Source organism: Humulus lupulus, chromosome 2 (genome assembly GCF_963169125.1).
Source record: "Humulus lupulus chromosome 2, drHumLupu1.1, whole genome shotgun sequence".
Taxonomy (NCBI): Eukaryota; Viridiplantae; Streptophyta; class Magnoliopsida; order Rosales; family Cannabaceae; genus Humulus; species Humulus lupulus.
The window spans coordinates 8,126,305-8,151,291 of NC_084794.1; the positions used below are offsets into that span (position 1 = coordinate 8,126,305).

Below are 24,987 nucleotides of genomic sequence, written 5' to 3' on the forward strand. Positions count from 1 at the left end.
GCCCTGGTGACCCTATCGTCACATGGCTAGAGGGAGCGATGCTCAATATTGTGACTTTTGGCTATTGTCACCTATATGTATGGACCGTTGGTTCCGAATGACAATTGTGGTTATTGTTGATACTATATCATGTTATACTGTGTTTTCTTGCTGGGCTTCGGCTCACGGGTGCTACGTGGTGCAGATAAAGGCAAAAGGAAGCTGGACCATCCTTGAGTTGGAGAGCTTAGGTGATGACGTGTACATATGCAGCTGCTCGTCCGCCACGGCCGAGGTTTAAAGTGGAACTAGGGTTGAACCCTGTTTTGTCGCTTAGAACGGCCTGTTGTAAATATTTTCTGTAATAGACTCTGAAATTATATTTTCGGGATCCCAATGTATATGTTAAACGTTACATCTTAACCAAAGTTTTTAATCCCTAAACCGCTAATCATACTTAGTTCACGATTTTGGCCAAATGACTTGATTAGCGAGTTTAGCACTGTTTACAAGGCACACCGCAACGGTCCCTGGAGTTTGGGGCGTTACAATATTGCTTGTTCTTTGAAACATTATATTAGTTCTTGTGTTTTTTTTTTCACTATGCCTCCTAAGATTAGAAAACATGAGTCTGGTATGAAAAACGGAAAAAAAAGAAAAAAATTGAGGAGTTAATGTTGGGGTTTTATGCCCTAATTAAAACCCAAATTCTTTGTAATCTCATTTTATTATCAATAAAAGAATAGAAATAATTTTTTGACTTGGTCAATCGCTTTGCTCACATGTTTTATTTTCATGATTATTTGTTTAATATAAACTTCTATTAAATCCCGAGCATATAGCTAATCTTATTTATAGTGACGTAATCACAGTGGAATATAAATATGATTATATGTTCAAAAATAAGTTAGTCCTAAGATTAGTCAGTGCACTGGATTTACACTGACTTGCCAATCTACGATATGATCTATTAAATCCCGAGCATATAGCTAATCTTATTTATAGTGACGTAATCACAGTGGAATATAAATATGATTATATGTTCAAAAATAAGTTAGTCCTAAGATTAGTCAGTGCACTGGATTTACACTGACTTGCCAATCTACGATATGATCTACTTACACATTACAGTGTTATGTTCTTTCCAGAACATTAGCAAAGTAGATAAGATCGGATGTATTTGTTACATCGGACATGACCAATATTGACAGTTGATAAGATAAGTAAACATACCGTTATTATCTATTCTAGTCATATCATATAGTTGACCATAGGTCAATTCAATCTCAATTCTGAGTGGTTAGTATTCTAACTGATTGTATTATTTGAGTTCTTTGACTTGTTCGTTACCAGCTTACCCTACGGACTAGCCCATACTTACATCTTGGGAACTCGGTAGTATAATTGAGTGGGAGTGTTAATCATAGATATGAACATCTATAGCTTCTGATGAAGAAGTGAAACGATGGTTTCCTTTTAGTTTGGTTCAAGGTGTTAAATGATAGAGATCTCATTTCAGTAATTAAATTAGTTTACTGAAATATCATTTACAAGGAACTAAGTGTTTTAAGGATAAAATACAATGAGGGGTAAAACGGTATTTTAGTCCTATATCATTGTAGACTGTCTATAGAGGATTGAGTGACAATTATGGTTGTAACAATGGATAATTAATAGCGTATCTATATTTGTTATAGAGCATTCTATGAATTCAAGAGTGCAATTCCAAGTCTATAATGGAGTCACGAGGAATTAATAAGTTAGTAAATTTATTTGTTAGATTTATGATAACTTATTGGAGCTTGATTTCATAGGCCCATGGTCCCCATTGTACCTTGGATAAAATCATCTAGATAGTCTCAATTAATTGATTTAATCATCAATTAGAATTATCAAAGTTGACCGGATCAATTTTAGATAGTTTCACAGAGTTGTGTAATTTTGAGAAGAAAAGAGAAATTATGGCATATTTATTAATTAAGATAAATTAGTATCTAAATTAATAAATAAGTTTAAATCAAGGTTCAAATTATAAATAATTAATTTGATAAAGGATTTAAATAATTATTTAATTAATTAAATCAATAGAAAATAATACATGCCTTGATTTTAAGTCCAATGGGCTTATAATCAAATGGAAAATTTCACGGGCCTATAGCCCATGATAATTTCGACCTAGGGCTTCAAAATGGCTGTTATTTTATTGATTTTTTATTTAAATTAAATGGCCTAATTGAGTCTATAAAATGAGTGCTTAGAGAGAAGTCAAAAAAAGAAGTTTGATAAGTCTCAAGTCAGATTTTCTGATAGTTTTATATTCTCTCTAAACACAAGTCCTTTTCTAAACATCTTTGTTATTTTCTTTTCTTCTCTCTATATCTACCTCATGTGTTGAGAATTGCACACACTAGTCTAGGTGGTTCTAAGGATACATTGGAAGATCGTGAAGAAAATAGAAGATCGGTTCAGTTTCTTGGTAATACTCTGCGACAGAGAGGATACAAGAGTTAGAGAAATTGAAGGAAGGACTCTTAATTCCGCTGCGTATACTGTAAGTATTATATTATTTGTTTCTCTTTGAATTCAATTTTTAGAAACATGTTTTAGACTATCTCGTATTAATTTGTTTAATATTAGATATACATGAAAATAAATAAAGATCCTGTATAAGCTTTTTTCCAACAATTAACTCAATCTCAAAGAGGAGCTCTTGATAAATTTATTATAAAAGAACCACAAGTTTCTTTAGAAAATCATAATTATGACATTGTTGATGTTAACATTCCTGAAAACATGGTTCCTAATGAGAATGTTAGTATTGAGAATCAAACTGAAAGTGTTGATGTGGAAAATAGAGGTGACGTGCCTATTGAAAATGATAATGTGAAAAATAATAGTGACGTGCCCATTGAAAATGATAATATGGAAAATAAAAATTCTAATACTAAAAATAGTGATGATGATCATTTGAATAATTCACTTGAAAATGAAGATGTTTTAGAGGATAATGATAATAACAATGCAGACATTTGAACATTTGCTTGATATATTTGATCCAAGAAATTGGGATGCTCTTGATTAAAAAATGATTGATTTATTAGTGATGAAGGGTCCAAAAAGAGATTGTTCTATTATGAGTGGTTCTAAAGCTAAATTTTCTAGACGATTCACTACTAATTTGTATACTAGAGTTTTATCAAATGGAGAGAAGTGTGATCGAGATTGGCTTGTTTATTCAAAAGAGTTAGATAGAGTATTTTGTTTTTGTTGCAAAGTTTTTAAAAGTGGGATTGGTAAAGGCATGTTAACAAATGAAGGCTTTAGTGATTGGGCACATATTGGTGAAAGACTTAAAGAGCATGAAATCAGTATGGAACATGTTAAAAATATGACCACTTGGTATGAATTGCGTCTAAGGCTCGAACAGAATCAAACGATTGATAAAGCTACTCAAAGACTAATTGAAAAAGAAAAAGATCATTGGAAAAAAGTTTTACTAAGAATTATTTTAATAGTGAAATTTCTTGCTAAACATAACTTGGCATTTCGTGGTTCTAATGAGAAATTGTATCAAAATAATAATGGAAATTTTTTGGGCTTAATTGAAATGTTGGCATAGTTTGACCCTATTATCCAAGAACATGTTAAACGCATTACAAATGATGATATTCATATTCATTATCTTGGACATAACATCCAAAACGAGTTAATACTTGTGCTTGCTTCTGCAATTAAAACTGAAATCATTAAAAAAGTTAAACAAGCAAAATATTTTTCTGTGATACTTGATTGTACTCCTGATGTTAGTCATCAAGAGCAGATGTCCTTGATATTGAGATATGTGGATGTTTCTTCACATTCTGTTAGCATTGAAGAATCATTTTTAGGATTTTTAAATGTGAATGATACAACTGGTCAATGAATTTTTGATGTTCTACAAAATGAGTTGAAAAAACTTAATCTTGACATATTTGATGTGCGGGGACAAGGTTATGATAATGGGTCAAATATGAAAGGAAAACATCAAGGTGTACAATGTTAGAATATTTTATATGGACTAACATAATTAAGTGATGCTCACACAGTGTCGGTATTAGCATGTAATGATAACTATATAATCGGTAATGCATGATATTACCATAGGGCCATAATGGGATGGACATAACTCACTAATATGCTCGGGGCCCATGGACACACTCTAAAACGTCTTTGGTCAGCCCATTGGGCCAAGACAAATAATTCTCTCACATTGGGCATGTAAGCCCAATTGGCCCATAATTCCTTATATAAAGGGTTGTGCTCTTGATTGATGATTAAGGTGGAATGAGTGTGGCTATGGTGTAGGGAGAATGATAGAGTAGTGTTCATTACTCCCAAGCTCTCATTTTCTCTATATGTGTAGATTAAAGAAGTATAATCAACATGATTATTAGAGATCAAGGCGATAATTGGAGGTACGTATATTAATATATTAATGCCCTAAATAAAATGTTTGATCATGGAAATTCATGAGCATGATTTGATATTGATTATTGTTTATTTAATGCTCATTGTGTATTAATTATAGCATACAAAAAAAAAAATTTAGACATAAATCCAAGAGCCTTTTATACTCCTTGTGGTTGTCATAGTCTTAATTTGACATTATGTGACATGGCTGAATCATGTAGTAATGCTAGAGATTTTTTTGGAGTTATTCAACGTATTTATACGTTTTTTGCCAATTCTACTAAGAGATGGCAAATTTTGAAAGATAATGTGAAAGGATTGACTCCACAATCATTGTCATCCACTCGTTGGGAGAGTCGTGTAGATAGTGTTAAAGCTATAAGATCTCAAATGTCAGATTTTAGAGAAGCTTTACTTGAAGTGTCAGAAAATGATGAACTTGATTCTAAAATAAGAAGTGAAGCAAAATCCTTAGCAACAAATGAGCTTGGTGATTTTGAGTTTTTAATAGCAATTATTATTTGGTTTGAAATATTATTTGCTATTAATTTAGTTAGCAAGATTTTACAATCAAAGGATATGCTTATTGATGTTGCTATGGAAAAAATAAAAGGGTTAATTTATTTTTTCGTGGGATATAGAGAAACATGTTTTTATAACGCCTTGAATAATGCTAAGGAAATTGCTATTGAAATGAATATTGATCCAGTTTTTCCTCAAAGGCGCACAATTCGAAGAAAAAGACAATTTGATGAGAATTTGAATACATTTGTTGAGTTATCTGGAGAGGAATCTTTTAGAGTTAATTATTTTCTTTACCTTGTTGATCAAGCCATTGTTTCTCTTACTAAGCGATTTGAAAAATATCAAGAATATGAAAATATTTTTGGTTTCTTGTTTGCTTCTGACAAGCTCCAATCGTTAGACAATGCAAGTTTGAAGTCTTGTTGTAGTCATTTTGAAAAGGCATTGAAACATAATGAACATTATGATATTGATGGGAATGAATTATATGTGGAGTTAAAGTTATTAAGAGAAATCTTGCCTAGGAAAAAAATGAGAGCTATTGATATATTAAAGTTTTTGAAAGGTTTAGATTGTTTTCCTAATACAGTTATTGCGTATAGAATTTTGTTGACTATTCCCGTGACAGTTGCTTCTGCAGAAAGAAGTTTTTCAAAATTGAAGTTGTTGAAGTCCTACTTGCGGTCTACCATGTTACAAGAAAGGCTTAATGGATTAGCATTGATCGCGATTGAAAATGATATTTTGGAGATTGTAAAATATGAAGAGTTGGTTGATGAATTTGCTTCAAAAAGTGTGCGAAGGATGACTCTTTTTAAGTAGAAGGTTGATATTAGCTTAAAGTTTGTAATGGGATAAATAACAATTTTAATAAAATAGTTTGAATTTTTGGTGCTTAATTTTGTAAAATATATAATCGTAACAATAATATTTGAAAATATTATTAGTTTTTAGTTAAACTTTTTTTGTTTGTTAGGGGCCCAAATTTTTAGATTAGAACAGGGCCTCCAAAATATTTAAGATGACCCTGTGCCCTACTACCCTATAGCCGTCACACTGTGTGTGTTTTTTTTAAGATAGTGTTTAACTCACTAACCGAGTTGTTTAGACTCAAAAGTATAATTAATTTAAAATAAGAACCACTCAATACAATTTTTGGATAAAAATGTTTAAACTATCATTAAGATTGTAAAAGAGTTTACACCAGAATCCAAAAAACATAGTTTAAAACATAATTACAACACATTCACAATACAGTCGACATAAGTGACAAAATTTTGGACTTCTATACCGAGTCTCTCAAAATACCCCAACCGTGGTGGCTGAGTAGGCCAAACATGTACGCGCCGCTCCTAAGATCTCCAACTGATGGCTGGTATGCTTTTCCTTTGCCCTTACCTGCACCATAGAGCACTCGTGAGCCAAAACCCACAAAAAAACTTTACAAGCATATCATATCTCATTTTAGATACAATTAACAATTAGCATGCTTTACAATTTTAAACAATTCCATTTCAATCAGATACAATTTATGCGGCCTATGTCGAGCAAGGTGCGATACAAGGGCACCGAGCTTACAACCTGCGACAGGCGAGTGTGTACAACACCCCCTAGGTGGCCCTACCATTATGGCCTGCATACTACATGCTTATTGTCGATTCCAACCCATGCCGATCAATTACAAATAATTATGATATAAATAAATACAATTATTCATATAAGGTTACCAACCTCCACACACATACATATATATATACCTAATCGGGCTATGCCCTGCTCTATGTGCAATCACAGTTTTCTTCCCTGAATTCCCACAAGCTATAAAGCAGCGGCCTAGATGCGATCCTCGTGAAGCACTCGGAATAGTCCTAAGTCACAGTTATTAAAACATTGGTTTAGTTTCCCATAACTCCACTTGACCAATACTTGTACAAGCATAACCAAACCCAAAATACACCTTAAACATGTCCCAACAACCTTGGCCTAAGAACCCTAGGTTTCCCCTTCAATTTCCCACGAAAAAGGGTCAAAACCCACTGTTGACGCTGTTTTTCGTCAACTTAAGAAAGAAGAGCAATTAAACAAGAATATACCAGAGGAAGTGAATAAAAAGAATGAAAACAAGATCTTTTTACGTGGTTCAGCAGTTAAAATATGCCTAGTCCACGAGTCTATATTATTAGCTCTTTGGAGTTTTCTAGAAACTTTCAGAGAATAATTGTCCAGAGTTTTTTCTCCAAATCTCAATATTTCGGTCCTCTACAAATGAATTATCCCTCTCTATTTATAGAGAGGTTTTCAGAATTGCTTCCCACATATTTCGGGAAGATATTCTGCAAATCAAATAATACAATGCCAATAAATGCATTAGTTACTATGTACGCGGTAATATCCCATAAAATGTGGGATTGAATAACAAATTACATCAGATCCCTTAAACATAAGGAATTTATAACAATAAATATGTTTACACACAGTCGACGAGCTCAGACACCAGATCCATGTGCCTTCGAGATCGTTTATCTATTACGAGCTCGTCATCTCACTTCGCCTATGCTCCCAACAAGTAACCATTGACGAAGCCATCACCTTCGAGCTTACACCTACTGAGCTCGAACCATCTTGTCTGAGGGCAAGAGATGCATCAAGAAACTTATACAAGTGTTGAAACCTTACTATCATGAGTTGTGAGTTCACCTTATAAGCTCGGACACTTTCGAGACTACATAATGTTCGAGCTCATAGGGTTATCACTTACAGCAAAACTGTCTCTGACTTGTAGATCACATGATGACTGTGCTTATTTCGAGCTCACACCTTACAATCCTGAATTTCGAGATCAATATTTCCATCCTTGAAATCTGGTGTAACACCCACTATGTCAGCACCAGTCGGTCGACCAACCCCCCCTAGGTCGGTCGACCGTTTGGCCAAAATGGCCAGCCCCATATAAAAGTAAGTCGGTCGACCGTTGCATTATAGAGGCTTACTCTTCTCGATTTTTCCAGCTTTCAAACTTGCCTAGTTCTACTCCAACCTATCCCAAACTCAAAAATCACACTCCAAAACATGTATACATGTCAATGTACACTCAATAACACCATTTAAATTTTGAATTACAACCCCAAACTCAAAATTCATAGTTTTAGGTCAAAAATCCTTATTTTCTTCAAAACTCAAGAACTCAAGACAATTTCTGGTTTTTAACTTGAATTTAATCCTTAAACCCTTAAAAAAACATGTTTCTAAGTTCCAATAACCACCCAATTCAGCTATGAACCCCAGAGTTTCAAAAATCTATCAAAGACCCCCAACTTGCACCATAAACATGAAGAACACTAAAGTAAAGTTGAGACAAGAATTCATACCTCACCAACTTTAGAATTCGTAGTTGATTGCAGAAAGCTTTGGTAGCTCTATACTCCTTTGATCACTTAAGTTTTCTCAGAATTCCTTAAAGCCTTAAGAATTTAGCCTCCTTGCTTTGGATAGTCTACTAAGAAGATGGATGAATACCTTAGACCAAATGAGAATGTCTTTGAACGTATAGTAAAAACAATTCAGCACTTATCCAATTTCTAACTAAATGGTAAAAAAGTATTGCTCCTTTTTCCAAATAGCTTAGCACACTAACTTCAAGGGTAGCCTATTAATTTCTACCACCTTTGTAATAATACCACAATTTCACTCTATTTCCATAAAACCCACTAAACATAAAAGTCCCCACTTATTACCACAAATTCAACTAAGCCCCAATTATCTCACTTTGTGACTTTCTGCTAATTCCGCTTGACGAGACCCACCAATGTCGAATTCACACAGCACATAATCACAAATATATTCAATTATAAACATATAATTTCACAAATATTCACTTATGCCTTCCCGACACACTAACCAAAGTACAGAACCTCAATAGCGATTTTCAGGACGCTACAATTATCCATGAGTTATCTGTTCCTTCCAAATCATATTGCCTACTATTTATTTTAAAGACTCTTTTTATAGAATTTTAGAGGGGTGGATTATTATAAGGGATTTTTACATAAAATGACTAAATGTGAGATTTTTTTACAATTTTACTACCAAATGACTATTTTTTATTTTGTACTGTTTTATTTTTTTTTTTACTTTCTTTATAATTTTTTATTTACAAAAATACTATATATTGAGTGACACACACATAACCCACAACACTTCACTTTTTATCTTTCTTCTTTTTCCTCCATTACATTTTTCTCTCTTCTTCCTTTTCTTCTTCTTTCTTCCTCCGCGACTTTTTCTCTCCTCTTCTTCTTCTTCTTCTTCCTCGATCACCCCCATCACCTCCATGCCCAAGCTCGTCCTCCTTAATTATGATCACCATGTCGTCGGCGTGCCAACAACAATGCTTTTTTCTTTTTCTTTTCGTTTGGTTGATTTTTTGTTAATTTGATTTTTTTATTCCTTTAGTTGTTAGTGTATTTTGTTGTTTTGCTCCTTCTTATGTTTATGTTACCTTTGTTTTTTAGTTTCTTTGTTCTATTTTTGTATGTATTAGTGCTATTTTTCCTTATGCACACAATGTGTTTGTGTAATGCTTGAATGATTGAGATATGTTGTTTAATATTAGTTTTTTGGTACGTTTATTTTTTTATTAAGTGTTATTTTAAGGTTTGTGTTGGTTTCTTTTAGCATTTAGGTTGTACTGGGGTGTTGTTTTAGGATTTTTGTGAGCAAGAAGCTAAGCAAGTATCTATTAAATTTTATTTATGTTTCAAGTTTTATACTGGTTTGTTGGTTTTTCATTTTTTGAATAGTTATAAGTTATTTCTATGTTGTTCTGCAGTGATTGCAGCGTTTTTGTACTGTTCTTTGCTGAGTACTTTTGTTGAAGAAGCGAGTGGTAATGTTAACAGTGATTGTGGTATTTTTATTTATTAGTTGTTTTGATGTTGCAGTCACACGTTGCGATAGGTATTAATGTTCCCGAGTTAGATGTTGTCCAATTAGTACCCGAGATTAAAGTTACTCCTGATATTCAAAAGAGGAGTGTCAAGCCTGGAATAGCTTTGAAGTCACCTTTCAGGAATGACTGTGCATCTTCAGATGTTGGAGTTGTTTTGTAGTTTGTCTGTTGTAGTGTAGTTGTTGTTATGATATTTGTTGAGTTTTGTTTTGTTGTGTGTATGTGTGTGTGTATTTCTTTTTTAATTTTGTTTATCTTTGATGTGCATCATATGGATGCATTTTTTGTTTTTGTTTTTAAAATTCTAGATTATGTAAGAATATATATATATAGGGGAATTCTCCTATAGGAACTTCACTTTAAGCCCTACCGGTAGGGCTTTCAGTGTTCTCAACCCGTGAACAGTTTTCGGCGCGATTTTTTTTTTTACGACCGTATATATTGTAGCTATTTAGAGCATCCTGCAAATTTTCAGAAAATTCCGAATAGTTTACAGTATCGAAAACTAGGTTCAAACATGTTGTTGCACGCGTGACTAATTTTTTTTATGCGCGTGGAAAACAACATGTTTGAACCTAGTTTTCGGTACTGTAAACTATTCGGAATTTTCTGAAAATTTGCAGGATGCTCTAAATAGCTACAATATACACGGTCATAAAAAAAAGTCGCGCTGAAAACTGTTCACGGGTCGAGAAACACTGAAAACCCTACCAGTAGGGCTTAAAGTAAAACCCCTATAGAAGAATTGTCATATATATATATATATATAAATAACACCAAAGTATCTTAAGAGCAACATAATAGAACGAATTGTAGTTGATGTTTATAAGTGACGAAAACAGTGCAACAACAAGGCATAAACTATATGACAAATTATTTAAAAAATTAACAACTAATTGTAAGTCTCGATGAGCACTTGCAAATAACTATAAATGATTGTAAAATAATAATATAATATTGAGGAAATGGAAGTGCATGGTAAAAATAAAGAGAGAGATAAAAGTTTTATTAAAAAAAAGTGGGAGATGAGTGAGACAGTTAAAAAAATATTATTAATATTTGTTTATTTCAATAAAAACAAACTGCATAAAGCTTGTTTGAAATTTTTGAGTTTTTGACAACTTAGTGGTGTTTTTTTTGACTTTATTCATTCTTATCTTTTTTTTCATGCTCAAGACTTAGGGCCCATTACCTCTTTCTCCATATCTTTCTTTCATTATTTTTTTATTTATTTTATTTGTCTTCTTCTTCTTCTTCTTCACCTTCAGATTTTATCAACAATACAATCATCCAAGACCACTGTTGATTTTGTGGTGATCTTGCAACACAAAAACAACACGACATCAGAGACCGCAACATAAAAATAACATGACATCAAAGGCCACAACACAAAAATAACACGACATCAGAGACCACTGTTGATTTATTGCTGCTTTTTGTGGTGAGCTTACGCTGATTGCACATCAACAAACAAATATAAGTGAAACCAGATCGAGATCGGCTGTAGCCGCCGTGTTGTTTCAGATCAAGATTGGCTGTAATCGGCGTTGTGGGTCGCCTGAGAAGGAGCAGTCTTGCCGCCTGCGAAGGAGAGAGCAAGTAGTTCGCACCCGCGTCCGTGGAGGTTTCTCGCAGCATTCGTGGAGTTCTCTCCTTGCTGGGTTTGTCGTGGCTGATTATGCAAGCAAAGCTTCTCGCCAGCGTCGTGGGTCGCCTAAGAAGGAGGGATCTTACCGCTTGCGAAGGCATGAGAGCAAGTAGTATTTTTGTAAAAAAATCTTTTGTGTCGTGCACAAGTTATTATTGCGGTGTAACACTAATTTTTTTTTTTTTTAATGGTATTTGTTTATTTCAGAAAAAATCCATTATTATAATTCTCATAAATTGTGATTATTTTAAAACTAGACAAAATAATCTAATTCCCAAAAAAATATACCCAAACATGGACTCTCAAATGAAAACTAAAAGCATATGCTTATATATTCAACATTTCCAAAGCTTTCTCATTGTAATTTTTGTACCAAAATCGTTTAATGAGTAGGTGTCCAACAATATTTTAAAAAAAGAATAATGATATGTGTACTAAAATTATACAAAAAAAATATTATACCAACTTACGTGTGAGTCTTTTTTAACCAAACACACTCATTTCAAACGAGACTCATTCTTTTTGACACATGAATTGGTATAATATTTTGGTTCTCGTATCGTTATAAAAAAGAAAGAAAAGTTTTCGTAGCGATACCATTAAAACGTGCACGTTTAGCCCATACTAACTTTGTCATTTTTCATGTTGTCTTTATTTCGATATTACAAAACAAAGAGGATCGATTAACCACACGTGGCAGATCATAAAACATCACTGTATATACCTAAAATTAAAAGGTAAAAGGAAACAAAAAAAGCACGAGAGATATAGGGCAATGAAGGCATTTTGAAATTGACTTGCCATAGAGAGATGGAAGATTCTTTAGATATAATGACAACCAATGGAGAATAAGAATGATGTGTATTACTACTACTACTACTACCTACGTGACATGGATTCTTTTTTCTTTCTTTCTTCCTAAACAAGAATCTTTCATGCCTTCACATAACTATAGATTCTATTATATTTCTTTTAAGGTAATTAAAAAATCTTAAGAATGTTCTTTCTCCTCTGATTGCACCTTCTTTGAGGGCCCATTTGTACCATGAAAAACAAAATTTAGAATACTAAATGCTTCACGAAACTTAAAAAATAAAGTATGATAAAGGCTTCCTTACCTATATAAATAGATACTTGAGCAATATAGTACAATAGACAAGAAAGAAGCATAAGTTTTTCTCTTTATTTCTTCTAAAACAATAATGGCTACTGCACCAACAGTCAAGAGATCAGAGTCGATTGCTGATAGCATGCCGGACGCTCTGAGGCAGAGCCGGTATCACATGAAAAGGTGCTTTGCTAAGTACATTGAAAAAGGAAAGAGGGTGATGAAACTTCATCATTTAATGGATGAAATGGAGAGAGTCATAGATGACAAGGTTGAAAGAACTCGTGTCTTGGAAGGTGTTTTGGGCTACATACTGTGCTCAACTCAGGTTTCTACTTTTCTTTTTATCTTCTTCACTTTTTTCATACCATTTACTTTTCTAATGCAGTGAGGTTTAAGTGTTTAAGTTGAATGAGGTTGTTTGAGTTTTGCAGGAAGCAGTGGTCATACCTCCTTATGTTTCTTTTGCCATAAGACCAAATCCTGGTTTCTGGGAATTTGTTAGGGTCAGCTCTGAGGATCTCTCAGTTGAGGCCATTACTACCACTGACTACTTAAAGTTCAAAGAGATGCTACATGATGAGAAATGGTACTCTCTTAGTTAAATTTACCTTAAAATGTCTGGAAATACTTGATAGCTAAGACCAAGATGTAATAGCTTTTTTCTTTTCAAATGATGATAATATCACTTTACAGGGCCAATGATGAAAATGCACTGGAAGTTGATTTTGGAGCTGTTAACTTCTCTGTTCCTAACTTAACACTTCCTTCCTCAATTGGAAATGGACTTGGTTTTATTTCCAAGTTCATAACTTCAAAACTAAGTGGGAAGTTGGACTATGCGCAGCCTCTTGTGGATTACTTACTGTCACTAAATCATCAAGGAGAGGTATATGGAAATGACAAGAACTTGATTTTTAATTCCAATATGCTAATTTCTTTGTCTTTTTCTCTTCTTATTTAGCTAATTTCTAATTAAATGAACCTGTTGATTCTAAACTTGCAGACTTTTATGCTAAATGAAACTCTGAACACTCCTGCAAAACTTCAGACCGCGCTGATTATAGCCGATGTTTCCCTCTCAGTACTGCCAAAGACCACACCATACCAAAATTTTGAAGCAAGGTGATGATGAATCTTATTTTCTCTTCCTTCGAGACCAATACATGTGATGTGTTAAATGACATGAAAGGCTTTTTTACAGGTTCAAGGAGTGGGGCTTTGAGAAGGGTTGGGGGGATACAGCAGAGAGTGTAAAAGAGACAATGAGAACACTTTCAGAGGTACTACAAGCACCAGACCCGGTCAACATGGAGAAGTTCTTTGGAAAGGTTCCAACAATCTTCAATGTTGTGATTTTCTCTCCTCATGGGTACTTTGGCCAAGCTGATGTTCTTGGGTTGCCAGACACTGGAGGACAGGTACAGTAGTGGTTTGAATGTTTTGTTATACATTCAATTCAACTGAATCAATGGAATAAAGTTTTTATAATGATTGTCTCAAAATAGGTAGTCTACATTCTGGATCAAGTTAGAGCACTTGAGGAAGAACTGGTTCTCAGAATCAAGCAGCAAGGACTTAGTGTTAAGCCACAAATCCTTGTGGTGACACGACTCATACCTGATGCAAAGGGAACTAAGTGCAACCAGGAGTGGGAAGAAATCATAGGCACCAAGTACTCTCACATCCTTAGAGTGCCATTTAGGACTGGAAAGGGTGTCCTTAACCAATGGGTTTCCCGATTTGAGGTGTATCCATATCTTGAGAGATTTGCCCAGGCAAGTTATTTTTCAATCTTTTTTGTCTTGTCATTTTCTTAATCAATCCTCATTGGGTTCTTGTTTTAATTACTGATATCCAAACATCTTGAATCATTAGGATGCGACGGCCAAGATCCTTGAACACTTCGAGGCGAAACCAGATCTTGTCATTGGAAACTATACTGATGGGAATTTGGTTTCATCCATTGTGGCTAACAAACTTGGGATAGCTCAGGTGTGTTGTGTAACAGGTCATGTTCATAAACATCCTATTTTTGTATTCTAGTTTATTTAACTGATTTTCCTTTCTAAACATCCTATGAATGGCCAGGGAACTATTGCACATGCTTTAGAGAAGACCAAATATGAAGATTCAGACCTCAAATGGAAGGAATTAGATCCCAAGTACCACTTCTCTTGCCAGTTTCTAGCTGATACAATTTCGATGAATGCAGCTGATTTCATCATAGCAAGCACATTTCAGGAAATTGCAGGAAGGTTAGGAATTCACTTTATTAATTTATAGAGTCAAATACTTCAATAGATCTGGTTTAACAATACAGGACACTATGACAACTTTATGTACTAATGAAAGAAAAAAGATGATAATACTGAAGTTGTGTTCTGATCTTCTGCAGCAAGGACAGACCTGGACAATATGAAAGTCACACTGCTTTTACACTCCCGGGGCTCTGCAGAGTTGTTTCAGGCATCAATGTATTCGATCCGAAGTTCAACATTGCTGCACCAGGCGCTGACCAATCTGTCTATTTCCCATATACAGAGAAACAAATACGATTTACTTCATTTCAACCTGCTATTGAAGAGCTACTTTTCACCAGAGAGGACAACAATGAACACATGTAAGAGATAGAACTCTACCTTTGTTTTGTCCTATGTATTGTTAGGATCATTAATTCATTTGACCTTGTTTGTCAAACAGTGGATATTTAGCAGACAAGAAGAAGCCTATCATTTTCTCAATGGCTAGATTTGACACTGTGAAGAACATAACTGGATTGACTGAGTGGTATGGGAAAAACACAAGGCTGAGAAATCTGGTCAACCTTGTCATAGTTGGAGGCTTCTTTGACCCTACAAAATCAAAAGACAGAGAAGAAATGGCTGAGATAAGGAAGATGCATTCGCTGATAGAAAAGTATCAACTCAAGGGTCAGATCAGATGGATAGCAGCACAAACTGATAGGAACAGGAATGGTGAACTCTACAGATGCATTGCAGACACAAAAGGTGCTTTTGTGCAGCCTGCATTGTATGAAGCATTTGGCCTCACTGTCATTGAAGCAATGAACTGTGGACTGCCTACTTTCGCCACTAATCAAGGAGGACCAGCTGAGATCATCGTCGATGGAGTCTCTGGCTTCCACATTGATCCAAACAATGGTGATGAGGCAAGCAACAAGATTGCTGATTTCTTCGAGATGTGCAAGCAGGATGCCACATATTGGAACAAGTTCTCCATTGCTGGTTTGCAGCGTATTAATGAATGGTATCCTTATTTCTTACTTGCTAGCTTCACTAATGGTTTAACACCACAAGTTCTACTTCTAGGGTACACAACTATATATATCTAGCCTATTATCTTGTGTTCCAATTAGTAATCTATTAACTTTTTTCAGCTACACTTGGAAGATATATGCAAACAAGGTGTTGAACATGGGATGCGTTTACAATTTCTGGAGGCAGTTGAATAAAGAGCAGAAACAAGCAAAGCAAAGATACCTCCAATTGTTTTATAGCCTTCTATTCAGAAAACTGGTAAGTTATCTCACTTATAATATTTAAAACATGTGATAGTTACGTTCATTTGATTATCTAATATACATAAATATATACATGTGCAAATTTATTTATGAATGTTGTTTCAGGTGAATAATGTACCTATCCCAACTGGAGAGCCTGAGCAGCCTGCTCCAAAGCCACCTGCCAAGCCTATACAGCCCGCACCAAGGCATGAATAAATAAATTGGTGATATATATATATAAGTATTATATGAACATCAAAATAAATGTATGAATAATATTAAGCACATCCACTAAAAGTTCACTATACCCAATATATGGAGGCCTACTATAATAATGTAACTCAATAGTGGAAATAAAAGACAGAAGAGGAAGAGAAGTACAATAAAAACAATATTTCTTTCTTTATATATAATCTCAAAAGGGTCTACTCTTTTTTTTTTTACTTTTCTAAAAAAGAAAAATAAATAATTTACATAAGAGCTAATTTAATTTGCACATTTTGAATTTTGTAGCACAAGACGCTCACCGTCAGGATTGAAAAGGTGAGATGAAAGGAGTAATTTAATACTTATTTGACTTGATTGTTTGGATATTTTAAGGTCTGAGGTTTTAACAACTGCAACAAATTTAACCATAACTCTCAGGTTGTTTCGAGGTTAACATAAAGAATAATCAAAGCAAAAACATCGCATCATAGCTCTTCACCTATATGTATGCGTGTTTATTTGAGTCCAATGTTTGCTACTTCTCATATCTTCTTGGAGCCTTTTCTTAAAATAAGGTATTAATAAGAGTGAAGGCTTTTCTTTGTAATAAGATATTCATCAGCTTACAATCGCTCGGTGGATTTTCTGCAAATTGTATCCAAGGGATTTTTATACATCATCAATTACATGTAATATTTTCGAATTTATATGTGTATGTTTATCATTAATTCACAAAAGAATAATATGGCAACAAAAATACCAATCCATTTTGGATTTTGATGTAATCAAGCAATAAACGAACTATATTTTAACCACCTTCTCTTCAACCACTATCAACTTGTGTGGTACATCTTTGTTATTATATGGTAAAATTATAATGTTTTTTTTTAAATTTATATATATATATTTCATGATGTCGTCTAAGAACAATAAGAACATGTCGTTTGTACTTTGAAATATCATAATTTGATGTCGTCTATACATTTAATCCACACATCTATATTTTAAGAAGTCCTTAACAGCAAACAACATTGTGTTTCTGAAAAATGTGATATATATATATATATGTATATATTTATATAGACATTAATCTTTTTGTAAATTGAAGACTTATATAAAAGAATATATAGTCTTTACGAAAACGAAAAGAATAACTTAACAGCAAACATATACTCCTCTCATACTACAATAATCTCCTCCGTTTCTGTGGAGAATGGAAGACAGCAATAAATGGTGATGATTTCATATCCTACAATTGGCAGCTGAACAGAAAAGAATGCTATCAACATGATGATTTATCTTCAATTCGTTTTTTTTTCATTAAACATAAATAAGCAATAAAATCCCATGTGTTATTTGGACTATACTGTTAAAAAAGATAAAAAAAATACTCACTGCAATATACAAATTGGTTGAGATCAAGAGTCACCCGGCCCTGCTTAGCAGTATCAAATGAATCAAACATATTACTGCAACGAGCAAAACAACGGCAGAAAATGAGTAAGCCTCCGTTATGAGCTTATGAGCATTTTGAACAGGTGTAGATGGTAAATTATACATGTTCAAGAGTTTCACTTGAAGCCAAATGCCTTTATATGATTAAGAGTGTGGAACAAAATATGTATACAATGCTGTGAGACATATCGATTGTGTGTGTAAAATTCATTCTAAGCACAGAAAACTTTTGTTCTTTATTCCGAGAAAAAACATGTATTTCTGTTGAGAAAAACTTACCGAGCTGACTGCAAAAATATACAAAGAGATATGAAATCATCTAATCTGAATCTTCCATTCTTCTTTTGATCAAAACTCTGCACCAATTATAAGAGAATGAGCTATGACAGCCATAAACTTATTATGTATAAACATCATTAGAAAATCCCAAGTAAATCTATAGCATCTACTGATCTCTTTAAGCAAATCCGCACTAAAAAATCATCCAAATTCTTGCACATGCATCAACATTTTGCCATGTACCACAAGTGAAAAATAGATCATTTCAACTGCTTCTTAAGAAAATTTAGAATCCATCCATGAAATGCAAGTAAATGATTTACCTCACAGACAGTGTAAAAAGCAGGAGAGTCCAGCGAGAATCCAATTTTTACCAATGCCTGCGACCAATATTTAGCAGTAATTGAGAATAGGAAATTAACAACACGAAAATCGTGAGAGAAAGAGAGAGTGAGAGAGAGAACATGAGCTAATAATAACTCTCATACCAGTAGCTACAAGTACTGGACAAATAAGTGCCACCACCAATCACTAGTCAACATACAATTACAACTTGGCTTTCATCGAAAGCAACTAAGTAAAAATTACCTCAAACACTTCATCAGTAACAAGATAACCACGATCCCTGTAAAAAACAACAGCAGCAAAGAATCAAGAGTTTGAGAAAACAGCTTTTTAGCCAAAGGATGCTACTGCTACAATTTAAGAGCAAACAAATACATACATAATCAAATATGTTGGCTGCCAATGACTTCTTAAACCAGCCATTTTTATTATAAACTAATACAATATAGAACTTAGTTAGATATTACATATGTTGGTAATTTCCACTGCGAAGGTTTGAACTAACTCAAACACCCATTAAAGAATAACACTAGCATGTTTACAAGATTCCTGTACCCAAAAAAGCACTGAAATTACCTCTCCAGGTCTGAAAAGGCTTGTTGAACCTGCAAATAGAAGAAGCAACAAACCGAGTGTATGTAGTTACAGCCTCGCAACTATTAATTGTACACAAATAAGTTTTAAAAAAAAAATCTAACCTTGAGAAGAAACTTGTTAAGCGCAACGAACTCTGAGAGAGAAAATTATGAGATTCATCAAAATAAACCATAACTAAATGCATAGAAAGATGATTCAGTTCCACACAAAAATCGAACACTAATGACTTCGAACACGTACCATCAAAGCTCATAGTTCCGTTCTTGTCAAAATCATACATCCTACAAAAAATGATAGTATATTTTTATATATGGGAAGGGAGAGAGAAGGGGGAATTGAATCGAGTATTGAGTGGAAAAAAAATTGGACCTGATCATTTGTTGAACAACGGAGACAGAGAACTCGAGATTTCCGACGGCAAGAGCTTTCTGATCCATACAAAATTGGGAACAAATTTATCAGTGAATTCCGAGAGCAAATATTATTCATACATATACAGAAGAGAGAAGAAGAAAAACGAACCTTGAGCTGAGAAGCTGTAATGAAACCGGACTTCTCCGAGTCAACTCGGTCGAACCATTCTCTGAGAATGGTGGTATTCTCCATTTTCAGAAAATCCAAATTAAAATCAAAGGCAGTCAACCCAAATGATCTCGAAACTTAATCTGTTTAATCGTTCCCTCAAATTTAATCTGTTTGTTTTTTTTTTTGTCCATTACACACATCACGAGGTTTTCGTTGTTCATAATTTATTTTTATTTTTATTAAAAAAAAAAAAAAAAGGTATTTTTGAGTTATTTTTTTCGGCAAAATACACGTAATGGTATGACAGTAGGAGTATTTTAAAAACAAAAGAGAAATTTGATAAATCATGCTTAGCTTAATAATTAAAATTTGAACCAAAATTAATCACCATATGATATCAATGCTCATCTTTCATTTAATATCAAAAATACCCCTCTCATAACACCTTTCCTCTCTATTCTCCCTCTTCCTCCCTATCTCTCTTCACCATACATTCTCTCTCACTCTCTCTTCACCATACGTTTTACACACAAGATTTTTATACTAAAATCTTACAAGAAAGATACACATTCGGACATTGTGGATTGTTTGAGGAGAAACACCAAGCTTTGTGTTATTTTTGCTCATAGTGAAGAGATTAAATGGGTAAGTGATTTTCTTTGATTCTTGTTGTTGTTGGTTGCTTTTATGATTCAGAATACTGTTTAGATGTTGGATCTGTAGTTTGTTGGTATTTTTTGCTGTTCTTTTGGGTGAAAATCGTGTTATGTGAAAATCTGCGTTTTCTTGGGTTCCCTGAGTTTTTTCTAAATGTCCGATAGTGTCCGATAGAGGCCCGATACAAGCACGATAATTGTTTAGTTTCAAGGTTAGGGATGAAGGTCCGATGGCAACCCGATAGTTGCCCGATAGTTTGTTTATTCGATGGTCATAAAGGTACGATGGCTACCCGATGGTTGCCCGATTATTATTTTAAATCTATACACCCTTTTAAGTACGATAATGGATCGATAGTAGTCCGATATATGCCTGATTGTTATTATTAAGTTACTGCAGACCTAATAGTACGATGGTACACGATGTTACCCGATACTTGCCCGATATTAGTGTTTTAAGTGATCAAAAACATAAATAAAACTTTGCCCGATACTGCCCGATATGGCCCGATACTGGTACGATGCCAAAACATTTGAACTAAATTTCGACATTTTGTTGCCATTTACTGATTTTTTTTTCTTTGTACATGATAGGGTCAACTTTGTTCGCGTACTTAATGTATAATGGTGTTTGGGAGCGTGAAGGTAGAGATTGAGTTTTTAATGGAGCCGAAAATTTAACGTTCGAGTTGGAGAAGGACATAACTTACTCACAACTTGTTGAACTTTTGTACTTAGAGCTGGAGGTTGACGAAGTGCAGTATGACCTAAAATTAGAAGTGAATTATAAGTACATGAAAGGGTTAATGTATCGGCCTGAACTTATAAGGAATGACAAGGGTGTAAGCTTATATTTGTCAATGCTTTTGAAGAAGCCAGATGAATTTGTTCCCCTTTTTGTGACTTTGGTGGAGAAGAATATCATTGTTGATCATAATCCTCCACCAAGTACTGTTAAGGATACTCGTAGTGAGGTTGGGACTTATGTTCCAGAAACAAATCCGAAGGTGTTGGTAGCCACTGCTGTACCTGAATCAAACCCTTTCATACCGACAGTTGATCATGTAGCACAGATGCCATTTCATGATGATTTTCCTGATTGTCCTGACCCTGAAAATGATTTTGAGGGCAATGACGATTTTCTTGATTATCCTGAACCTGATGCTGATTTTGATTGCAATGATGATGTAAGAGACAACCAAGAAACAGAGGTCCGTTCTCAAGCTTTGAGCCTGAGTCCACTGTCGTACCAAATACCGAGGCAAACAACATGTAGAAGTAGACCCCGTAGAGAAGATCGCCAAACACCTGGTACTAGTAGTAGTCGTCCAGACGGAACAAATGATGTTAGAGAATTTAGTGATCCACTCTTTTCTTCGACATATTATAGTAAATTCAAAGCTCAGATGTTTACAAGAGAAGACATTGAGGATAATAGTCACTATATATCTATGGGTGGCACATCGGGTGGGGAGATTCATTTAGGAAAGTTTTTCAGAGACAAGGAACATTTAAAGAAGGTTGCTGGCTTGTTTGCAACGAAGAAGGGATTCGACTTTATAGTTAAGAAGTCTGGTACTGATGTTTGGTACATTACATGCAAGGATCCTGATTGTGGGTGGAGGTTAAGAGGGAAGAAGAAGCAACTTTCTAACATGTTCGAGGTGACAGCATTTGAAAATGTACACACATGTTCCCTCGATGTTCGAAAAAAAGATAACCGTCAAGCATCACCTTTGGTAGTTGCCGAACTGATCAAGGATAAATTCTCAGTTAACGGTTCAGATTATTTAGCCTCCAAAATAAGAGAAGATATGAAGAATTCTTTCGAGATCGAAATGAGTTATGAGAAGGCTTGGAGATGCAGAGAGAAAGCACTTGTAACGACCCAAATTCACTAATAAGGCTTAAGGGCCTTGATTAGTGTGCCGGGAGGGCATGATGGGAGTTATGTGTGATTATTATGATTAAGATGTATGATTATGATTTTAAGCATGTTATATGACTATGTGAATTATATTATGTGATAATTATGATATGTGAATTGTACTGTGTGGGTGTTGTGATACAAACGTGATGCACGTGCCAAGACGGTCCTAGGAAACTAGATAAAGGTAACTGGTGGTTTGGTAACCTGTGTAACTATTAGTAACCTTAGAGAGTAACAAGTTTTAAGGGGAAAGTGGTAGAATTGCAAAACTGGTGAAAAGACAAGTATGGCCTTGAGGTTAAGTTTGGAAGGGGTATTAGTGGAAGGGTAGAGTAGACATTTTGGTAGGATGGATGATTATCAGCTGAAGAGGGAATATCATATACGTATAACACTTTGGGAGTTGGTTATGCTGAATTGTGGAGACCTAGAATTAGAGCAAAAAGGAGATAGAAAGGAGAAGCAGAAATCTAAGCTCTTGGAAGGAGAATCAAGGGATGTTTGAAGTTATCAACCAAGCTTAGGCCAAGAAAACTCAGAGGTAAGATTTTGATTATGCTATATCCAAGTTTTAAGTCTGAATTTTAGTTAAGGAAGGTGAATTAAGATAAGTTGGTGGCTGGTTTTATGTAATTTCAGAATTGGGAACCAAGGGGGAAGGAGGTCAAGAGCTGGAGGTTGAACCTATCACTTAAGGTAAGGTCTCTGTATGTTTATTAGGTTTGTTTTGTTAAGGTATAGGGAGTTTGAAGTGTGGGTTGTGCTTGAGTTCAAGCAGTTCATAATTTCTCTGGTTTGAGTTGTCAAGTGGGAAATTCAAGAGTGAATTTTAGGATTGAAGGTGTGAGTGAGCTTGGGCATGATGTCTTTGGGTTGTTGTGAGGTTTGTTAGAGGTTTAGAGTTGGTTTTGGGGCTTAGGATAGAGTTTGGGGTGATTTGGTGAGGTTGGGGCTCGGGAAAATGCGAAGGAAAACCCAGAAATCTGGGTCTGCGATGGTGTGCCGCGGCACAGCTTTTGCTTGCCGCGGCCTAGGGGTCTCTGGTGTTGGGTGCCGCGGCACAAGGAATGTGGTGCCGCGGCACAAGGCAAATTTCAGGGTGTTATATTTTGCAATTTTTGACCTTTGCTCCGGGGGTTCGGGGGATGTCTCCGGGGTGTTGTTCTAAGGTTTTGGGGGTTCCGAGAGTATGGATTAGGTACCGGGAAGGTAGTCTTGGATTGGTTAATGACAAAGAATATTATATTTGTGTTTTGATTAGGAATTTGGAGAGGCTCGGGGTAGAGAACCGTGCTTGTGGCTACGTGGCATCGGAAACCAGTAAATTGAAAGGTAAGAACACTGCACCCGAATGTATGATTGTGATGGGACTAAGTGCTCCCGAGAATTGTTTTGTGTCATCGTTGGTATTACGCCAAGGGACACGTGTAAGCGGTCTAAGAGTACCGTTCATGAATTTAGCGCATGGGACGCGAATTGGCCACTGGGAGCTAGAAACGAAAGGATAACAGAGGGAGCAGCTTGTGAGCGCTAGCCCTGGTTATCGTCTGTGCATTGTGTTATATGAGCTGAAATGCTTAGTATATGAAATACTTGACTGTTGATATGCTTGAGTTTATGAGATGCTATAAGTGAAACTGACTTGACAACTAGATGTGCATGTTCTATTATTGATGTGTGTTCTTGCTGGGCCTTGGCTCACGGGTGCTACGTGGTGCAGGTAAAGGCAAGGGCAAGCTGGACCAGGCCTGAGGTGGAGAGCTCCGAAGTGAAATGTACATAGCCAGCCGTTCGATCACCATGATCGAGGAGTGTGTCAGGACAGAGATCACCTAACTGCTCATTTTGCCTTAGTATGGCTGTTAATGTATATAAACTTTGTAACTTTTGTAAATGGCTTTTAAACTGTCATTTTTGGGATCCCATGTACATAAACAATGTTTAGTAATGAAAATGTATCTTTTGAGACCAAAACGCTTTTAACCCTAGTTCCTTTACTATTTGAGTAACACACTTTTACTTTAAATACTTGATTAGCAAGTCTGGCACTTTATAAACACACAGTGTAGCAGTCTTGGCTATCCAAGGCGTTACAGCACTCCACATAGTTAGGGGTACGCCTGAAGCTTCATATTCGAAGTTACCTGGGTACTTGCACATGCTGCAGTTAAACAATCCCGATTCCATTACTGATTTCAAGGTAGACGAGGGTCGCTTCAAGTATTGCTTTTTTTCTCTGGGTGCTTGTAGGCGAGGATTCAAGTTTTGTCGACCTGTTATATGTATTGATGGGTCCTTCTTGAAAACTAGGTATGGTGGCCAAATGTTGTGTGCCGTGGCATTGGATTCAGATAGCCACATATTTCCGATTGCTTTCGCAATAGTTGACAGTGAGAACCACGACTCTTGGACCTATTTCATGAGGAAGTTGAAACAAGCGATTGGTGATGTTGAGAACTTAGCATTCGTATCGGATAGGCATCAAAGCATTGTTCATGCTTTGGAACTTATCTTCCCTGATGCACCCCATGGCGCATGCTACCACCACATTATTATGAACGTGGCTAGCAAGTTCAAGATTGATTGCTTCACGGATCATATTTACAGTTGTGCATACTCGTATAAGAAGACAGATTTTGAAAGAGAATTTGAGAAGATAAAAGCAATGGATGTTCGAGTTGCACTATATCTTGAGGGCATTGGATTTGAAAGATGGGTTTGTGCGTACTTTCCAGGGGACCGTTACAATGTAATGACAAGTAATTGGGCTGAAAGTTTCAACAGCAAAACTAAGGACGCAAGAGCCTTCC

The 24,987-nt window shown here is 35.2% G+C and overlaps 2 protein-coding genes and 1 pseudogene across 2 annotated transcripts; 2 read left to right on the forward strand and 1 right to left on the reverse strand.

Moving 5' to 3' along the window:
• Positions 1-2,772: 2,772 nt before the first annotated feature.
• LOC133813876 (uncharacterized) lies at positions 2,773-10,061 on the forward strand (annotated as a pseudogene).
• Positions 10,062-12,693: 2,632 nt separating this feature from the next.
• LOC133817140 (sucrose synthase 7-like) lies at positions 12,694-17,168 on the forward strand. The gene is made up of 14 exons (XM_062249550.1): positions 12,694-12,985; positions 13,092-13,246; positions 13,354-13,546; positions 13,664-13,782; positions 13,862-14,078; positions 14,166-14,435; positions 14,536-14,652; positions 14,749-14,915; positions 15,056-15,280; positions 15,361-15,927; positions 16,058-16,196; positions 16,307-16,389; positions 16,697-16,726; positions 16,829-17,168. The coding sequence occupies exons 1-14, from the start codon at positions 12,752-12,754 to the stop codon at positions 16,842-16,844; spliced, it is 2,532 nt and encodes an 843-aa protein (XP_062105534.1). The 5' UTR covers positions 12,694-12,751; the 3' UTR covers positions 16,845-17,168.
• A 143-nt stretch (positions 17,169-17,311) lies between these two features.
• Positions 17,312-19,782, reverse strand: LOC133817141 (uncharacterized). Its single transcript, XM_062249551.1, has 10 exons — positions 19,589-19,782; positions 19,436-19,494; positions 19,307-19,347; positions 19,168-19,199; positions 19,046-19,074; positions 18,713-18,749; positions 18,448-18,504; positions 18,125-18,201; positions 17,786-17,859; positions 17,312-17,652 (listed from the first exon to the last, which is right to left on the reverse strand). Exons 1-10 carry the CDS (start codon positions 19,670-19,672, stop codon positions 17,633-17,635), a joined length of 510 nt encoding a protein of 169 aa, XP_062105535.1. The 5' UTR covers positions 19,673-19,782; the 3' UTR covers positions 17,312-17,632.
• Positions 19,783-24,987: the final 5,205 nt, after the last annotated feature.